Below are 7,445 nucleotides of genomic sequence, written 5' to 3'. Positions count from 1 at the left end.
CTCCGTATGCAGAGCTTCGTGCAGAGCTTCGTGCAGGCGTGCAGGTGTGTAGCTGTGCAGACGTGCAGACGTTCGTACGGGCGATCAATTGCAGAGACGTTTGTAGAGATGATTGTATGGGCGTTTGTACGGGCGTTTGTATAGGCGATTGTAGAATCTTCCTAGCTCTATATAGGTGAAGAAAAGAGACTATATATATGTGAGGTAGGTGGCGAAACGCTGATAACGATGCCGACGATAGAGTTGACGACTACGATTTGTAATTGCTACTGTCGACAACGCCACTTAGTTAGTGTTTGGTAATAGGAATCAACAATAGGGCTTCGAGTAGAGCTTCGAGCGGAGCTTCAAGTAGAGCTTCGTGCGGAGCTTCGTGCAAAGCTTTTGCAGAGCTTTGGTAGAACTCCGTGCAGAGCTCTGTGCAGGTCTCCCTCTGAGATTTGTTCCGCAGAGCTCTCGCAAAGCTCCATAGCTCTACGCAGAGGGCTGCCGGCGTGGGCGGAAGCGTTCAGCGTTGGTGTTTACTGCGCGGCTTGGCGGTGCAGAGGTAGAATTGGGGCCTCTACGGCGACGACTTTTTCTTAACGTCGCGCGGGTATAAGGAGCTGAGGATCTCATAGCTTTATAGAGTAGGCTTTTCTCTATAATTTGGTGCAATCTTTATATTAACAAGTATTATGGAAGGGCAGATCAATGTCGTTAAAGTTAATAAGGTCTTCTCATATAAACCGTGTTTAGGTTTTCTACAAATCTCGCCAAAGCGCCTTAGACTAAGAAAACGATTACCGTCCTAAATCAGCTTAGCGGACGGTGCGGATATTCCTATATCCGCAATCGATTTCTTAGTCTGAGCTTCTGAGGTAAGTCGCTTACTGAGATAATCTATGCTTGTACGTAGCTGAACAGTCCCATAGCAGCGAATAGCCAAGCCCCAGAACTGGCAGCGGGGTTCGAGCTGAGATGCGCAGCAACCCTCAGGTGCTCTTAGCCGTCTAATCCGCATATTGCACACCCTCGATTCTTCCCTCGCCCGATTGCTCTGCTCATAATAAATAGCTGAATCAGACTCCTTGCGCGACGACCTATCAAATTGGTAAGACACCCGGATTTTAGCTCCTTTTGGTGCAGGGTCTTATGTGCAAAGTAACTAGCGTTAGGCAATAGTTCCCATTCACTATCAGCCTCGATCTCCACCCTAGATCTCAATTCTCTTGGGGAAGCTCTCATATGAGTTCGATGCGCTCCATCATTCGTAGCGTTTTGGGACGTTATCCCCATGTCTGTTTTGCTGGCAAGTGCTTCGCGACTGAAACCTGAAATTCGTCTGGCTCAAGCTGTGTGCCAGTTCGAAGCGGACCTCTCAAGCGAGCAGAAAACTACCTTCCGTACTTATAAATCCCAATCGCGCTGTTCTCCTCCAGACCCCAGCGATGTCATGCGATTCACAGCCGAGATTGACCGCCAGGTTTCTGGAAAGGTCAGCGGCCGGCGTTGTTTTGGACCTCGCTTGACCAATTTCCTACAAGCAGTCCAGCAATTCGCTGCGCTCGGGGACGTCGTAGTGGGCGGTTCCCAGAACATAATTGCATGTGGTGTCTGGTCGCTAGTGCGAATGTCATTGCTTGTTGGTGTCTCTTGACCTCCTTAGCTGTGTTCTCTACTGATATCTTCATAGGCAATCGTAAACTTCTCCTCCTATCTCGAGAAGTTGTCGACTCTTCTCATGACCGCTGGTCGCTCGGCACCCCGTTATCAAATGATGGCCTTACTATATCCCCAATCTAAGAGTCTACAATCACATCTTTCAGAATATTTTCTTGTAGTGGTTCGTCTTTGTCATCAACTGTTAAAGTATACACAAAAGTCGACCTTTGGGCAATTTGCGTCTACGCTAAGTGACTCCGACATAAAGTCTTACCAATTAGAATTTGACCTCTGGGCGAATACGATCAAAGAGGAGGCGAACTTGCTGATGGCTAAGAAGATTGACAAGGAAGCCCAGGAGAACTTCCAGTTCAGAACTCTCTCTAGCAAGTACTCTAAATCTATGTCACTCCGGCAAAAGATGAAGGCAACTCTACGAGTTCTCGATCTTTGCTCCACGTACGATTATGAGACGACGTGGAAGCAGACTCGAAAGGTCGGGAACGCAACTTTATTTAATCAAGATGCTGAATACCAGGACTGGAAATGCCGAGTAGATTCCTGTACACTGATATATACAGGCAAACTGGGATCTGGAAAATCTGTTTTACTAGCCAATATTGCCGACGATATAAGCCTTTACGTTCAAAATAAGCATGTTGCTGTAGCTTACTTTTTTTGCCGGCACGATATTCCTAAAAGCTTAAAAGCGCGGACAATCTTTGGTTCTCTAGCTCGACAATTGTTACGCCCAATTCTAGACCTTACGATGGTGGCGGAACTCCTTGATGAGACCGTTGTAGCCCTGGATCTTGAAAGGGTATCCGCTTTGCTCCAACGCGCCCTTCCATCCAACTGCAAAGCATACTTCATCCTTGACGGACTAGACGAATGTGACTATACCGAGAGAGAAGTGTTAATTCAACAACTCCAAAAACTCCAGGAGACATTCGCACTACTTCTTTGTGTTTCAATTAGGCTCGATCCCGAGAATGCCTTAATTGTGAGCTTAAAACAGTTCACCGCCGCTAGGATTACCTCTATTCCTGGTAAAAACCCCAATATTGAGGCATTCATTGAGGCAAAGCTAGAGAGCTGTGTAGAATCTAAAAAGCTAGTGATAGGAGATCCCATGCTTATACTGGAAATACAAGATGCTCTTCTAAAAGGATCTCAAGGAATGTTCCTCTGGGTAGCTCTCCAAATTCAATCCTTATGTACTATGAAAACAGATCAAGCTATCCGGGATACTCTAGTGGATCTTCCGAAGGACCTTTCAGAAACCTTTTCTCGAATTCTACGGAGATCGGAAGGGTCGGGAAAGCCTTACCAGAGACGAATATTACAGCTCGTTACAGTGTCCTACCGGCCCTTAACAGCAGACGAGCTTCGAGAAGCCTTAAGCGTAGTTCCTAAAGATGCTGTTTGGAATCCCTTAAGGCTTCTAAACGATATATATTCGATATTGGCTTGCTGCGGATGTCTCCTCACCGTTGATAAAGAAGAGTCAACTATACGACTCGTGCACCACAGCGTCAAGCAATTCCTCCTCGCTGGTTTTAGAGACATAACCGACATAGCTTTCGCGATTGAAAGTGCACAGAAGACGATGGCAGATATTATTGTTACCTACCTTAGTTACGGTGTCTTTGGAACCGAACTATCCGCGACAAAAGTTCCACAAGTAGTAATCGGATCAGTGCCGTCAAAGATCATCCGCTCAACCGCAGGCTCTTCAAGCAGCGCCCAAAGTCTTGCATTGAGGCTGTTGAAGTCGAAGAGGCAGCCTGACTTCGATATTAGCAAGGCTCTTGCAGAAGCGCGTAAACCTTCCCAATATCGTTCGGTAGATGAATTTCACTTATACTCTTACGCAAAGCTATATTGGTTACAGCACATCCTGTGCGTTTCAGAGCAAACGCCAGTTATGGATGATTTGCTACCCAGACTATTGAAAGGGAAGGTAATGAACATGAATGCAACCGACGAAGATGGCCTGCTGCGGTGGGCTTGCCGAAGTGGGCACGAGGCGGTCGTGAAGCTACTGCTCGAGACAGGGGAGATTAATGCCGACTTAAAAGATAGGGATAGATCGGCGCTGCTAGTATGGGCTGCGGAGATTGGGAGCGATGCGACCACGAAGCTGCTGCTCGACCAGGGCGCCGACGTCAACGCGCAAGATGGATGCCACGACAACGTACTCTATGTGGCTTCAGCTGGAGGCCATGAGCCGGTTGTCAAGCTGCTGCTCGACAAGGGCGCCGACGTCAACGCGCAAGGTGAATACCACGGCAACGCACTCCAGGCGGCTTCAAAAGGAGGTCACGAGCCGGTCGTCAAGCTACTGCTCGATAAGGGCGCCGACGTCAACCCGCAAGGTGGATACCACGACAACGCACTCTATGTGGCTTCAGCTGGAGGTCATGAGCCGGTCGTCAAGCTGCTGCTCGATAAGGGCGCCGATGTTAACGCGCAAGGTGGATCTCACAACAACGCACTCCAGGCGGCTTCAGTTGGAGGCCACGAGCCGGTCGTAAGGCTGCTGCTCGACAAAGGCGCCAACGTCAATCTGCAAGGTAGATACCACGACAACGCACTCTATGTGGCTTCAGCTGGAGGCCACGAGCCGGTTGTCAGGCTGCTGCTCGACAAGGGCGCCGACGTCAACGCGCAAGGTGGAGACTACGGAAACGCACTCCAGGCGGCTTCAGCTGGAGGCTACGAGCTGGTTGTCAAGCTACTGCTCGACAAGGGCGCCGACGTCAACGCGCAAGGTGGATCTCATGACAACGCACTCCAGGCGGCTTCAGTTAGAGGCCACGAGCTAGTCGTAAGGCTGCTGCTAGACCGCGGCGCCGACATCAACGCGCGAGTTGGATGGTACGGCAGCTCACTCCAGGCGGCTTCAAAAGAAGGTCACGAGCTGGTCGTTAAGCTGCTGCTCGATAAGGGCGCCGACGTCAACCCGCAAGGTGGATACCACGACAACGCACTCTATGTAGCTTCAGCTAGAGGCCATAAGCCAGTCGTCAAGCTGCTGCTCGATAAGGGCGCCGACGTCAACGCGCAAGGTGGATACCACGGCAACGCACTCCAGGCGGCTTCAGTTAGAGGCCACGAGCCGGTCGTCAAGCTGCTGCTCGATAAAGGCGCCGATGTTAACGCGCAAGGTGGATCTCACGACAACGCACTCCAGGCGGCTTCAGTTAGAGGCCACGAGCTGGTCGTCAAGCTGCTGCTCGACCAACGCGCCAACGCCAACGCGCAAGGTAGATGGTACGGCAATGCACTCCAGGCAGCTTCAAAAGGAGGCCACGAGCTAGTTGTAAGGCTGCTACTCGACAAAGGCGCTAATGTTAACGCGCAAGGTGGATGGTATGGCAACGCACTCTATGCGGCTTCAGCTGGAGGCCACGAGCCGGTTGTCAAGCTGCTGCTTAACCAGGGCGCCAACGTTAACGCACAAAGTGGATCCCACGACAACGCACTCCAGGCGGCTTCATCACGGAATGATGAGCCGGACGTACAGCTGCTGCTCGGCCGTGACATTAATGTCGACACGCAAGGTGAACACTACGGCGGTGCACTCCAGGCGGCTTCAGCTGGAGGTTACGAGCTGGTCGTCAAGCTCCTGCTTGACCAAGGCGCCGACGCCAACGCGCAAGGTGGATGGTACGGCAGCAGCGCACTCCAGGTAGCTTCAAAAGGAGGCCACGAGCCGGTCGTAAGGCTGCTGCTTGACCACGGCGCCGAAGCCAACGCACAAGGTGGATAGTACGGCAACGCACTCTAGGTGGCTTCAGCTGGAGGCCACGAGCCGGTCGTAAGGCTGCTACCCGACCAGGGCGCCGATGGCAACGCACAAAGGCCGTATAAATATATGAATATGAATTTTGGCCCATAATCTTATTCATTATTTTTGCCAAAGATTTTCAGATTGAAAATAATTTCTTCTAATTTCAGTATATCCTCGCCTACAGTACCTTATTATTTACTAAATACTAATAAAAAGAGGTAGTCAAGGCAGGGGATGAGCAGAGTAGGAAAAAGGTAATGACGCTTCTACTTGATCGAAGAGGATGTCCGGATTGCAGAATAAGTGGACCCCAGCCTTAAAAGTGACTGGGGCTTTCGTCCATACAGCGAGAGGCTGTAATTAAGGAATTTTTTTATGTAATGTAGCAAATCATGCTGTTAAGGGTTTACGGAGAGGTGGCATAGAAGAGGCAGATACAATTCCCTCCCATGAGTGAGCGGTTTGTAGCGCGCGTCAGTGCGTTTCATATAAATCAACCTTTTTCCATACAAATTCTGTCTGTGCGGTGGCTTACGCTACAAACCCGCTTATGGGAGTGGGTTGTATGCCCGGCTAGATGCGCAGATTTCGGTGCCGGTTGTCTAAACGTACAGCACAGCCACCTGCTAAAACATGATCGCTTCTTTGAGTACGGAGGACGACCGCCAAAAAAAAAAATTCTCCTTCCTTTTTTGGAAAAGCGTGGTTTTGGTGCCAAGACCCCACCAAAAATCAACCCAATCAACTTAATTGAAGCTTTTAATACTAATATATTATCTATATAGCTTCTAAAACGCGGTATTTTACCGTTTAATATTTACGTGATTGACCTCGTTCCATCGCACCTTATATTCTATAGGCTTTCGAGCTTTTTGAGGCCTTAACGTCGCGGGCCACCTTATGCACGGTCCTATCTCGTGCACGGCACCCAAAACCACCAAAAAATGTCATTTTTAAATACTTATAACTTAATAACTATAATAGCTATTAATGTGAAATTTTAAATATAACTTATTATATAGTAACTAGATCTTTTTATACAATATAATGTATTTATTATTATTATTTATACTATAAAGTAAAAAAAAAATTATAAATTAAACTAAATATAATAATAAGCTTAATTGTATTCTCTACACTCAATACTAATTATAATAAAATATTTCTTATGTTTAATTTATTATAATAAAACTTTGGTTATAATATAAATATATTAATATATATTTTATTAAATGTTAATATAGTTTATTTAATAATATAAGTAATAAACTTTATATATACTATAAAAACTTATTTATATATAGATATTTCATAAATATCTGCGAATACTAAGATATATAGCTGCTGCTAATCTTATCCCGTTTATTAGTGCAGGATATATATATAGTAATATAATAACTCTATTAAATTAATTATTAATAATTTTATAGTTTATAACAAAAGTACTTTTTTAACTTAATTTTAAATATATATATTTAAGAATTTTTAAGAATTTTATTATATAATATTATAGTTTTAATACTTGATAAACCATATTTAAAATTTTATATAATTCTATTAAAAGAGTCTTAAGTTATAGGTAGTATAAAAGGGTGTATTTTGGCATATTTTGGTAAGGAAAAGCGTGCACAAGGTGGGTCTGTGCATAAGGTGGCCCGCAACATAGACCTGCGGAGGATAGATTATCCTATCCGGTCGGGCGTTTAATAATCCTATCTAAGGATAGCCTAGATATCGGATAATATCCGGATAACATCTAAATATCCGCAAAATTTTAACTATAAAACTAAGCCTTTACCCCCTATTATACGACGCTATAAATATGGCTAGTACTAGTGAAATTTACCCTAAAAACTTTAATAATAATAATTCCTTTAAAGTCGACACACTTTCCACCCTTTTTAAGCGGCCTTAAGACTAAAGCTAATACTGGTTTAATTCTAACTACTTATATAACACAGATCTTAAGATAAGTCTCCTTAATTTATAAATATACTTATACAGT

General features: G+C 45.9%; 3 protein-coding genes across 3 annotated transcripts; all 3 read left to right on the top strand.

The window, feature by feature from the left end:
• Window positions 1–1,276: 1,276 nt before the first annotated feature.
• K441DRAFT_480905 (uncharacterized protein) lies at window positions 1,277–3,826 on the top strand (the record flags this gene model as incomplete). Its single annotated transcript, XM_067641897.1, has 2 exons — window positions 1,277–1,624; window positions 1,676–3,826. Coding segments are annotated over 2 exons (2,499 nt in total), but the record flags the coding sequence as incomplete, so codon positions are not given.
• Window positions 3,827–4,183: 357 nt separating this feature from the next.
• On the top strand, window positions 4,184–4,501 carry K441DRAFT_484540 (ankyrin; the record flags this gene model as incomplete). The annotated part of the gene is made up of 1 exon (XM_067641916.1): window positions 4,184–4,501. A coding segment is annotated over one exon (318 nt), but the record flags the coding sequence as incomplete, so codon positions are not given.
• A 39-nt stretch (window positions 4,502–4,540) lies between these two features.
• On the top strand, window positions 4,541–4,801 carry K441DRAFT_424739 (ankyrin; the record flags this gene model as incomplete). The annotated part of the gene is made up of 1 exon (XM_067641576.1): window positions 4,541–4,801. A coding segment is annotated over one exon (261 nt), but the record flags the coding sequence as incomplete, so codon positions are not given.
• Window positions 4,802–7,445: the final 2,644 nt, after the last annotated feature.

The sequence above is a fragment of the Cenococcum geophilum genome, assembly GCF_001692895.1.
Source record: "Cenococcum geophilum 1.58 unplaced genomic scaffold K441scaffold_8, whole genome shotgun sequence".
Taxonomy (NCBI): Eukaryota; Fungi; Ascomycota; class Dothideomycetes; order Gloniales; family Gloniaceae; genus Cenococcum; species Cenococcum geophilum.
The sequence above is the reverse complement of the archived record's forward strand: the minus strand, read 5'-3'. Positions and strand labels throughout refer to the sequence as shown.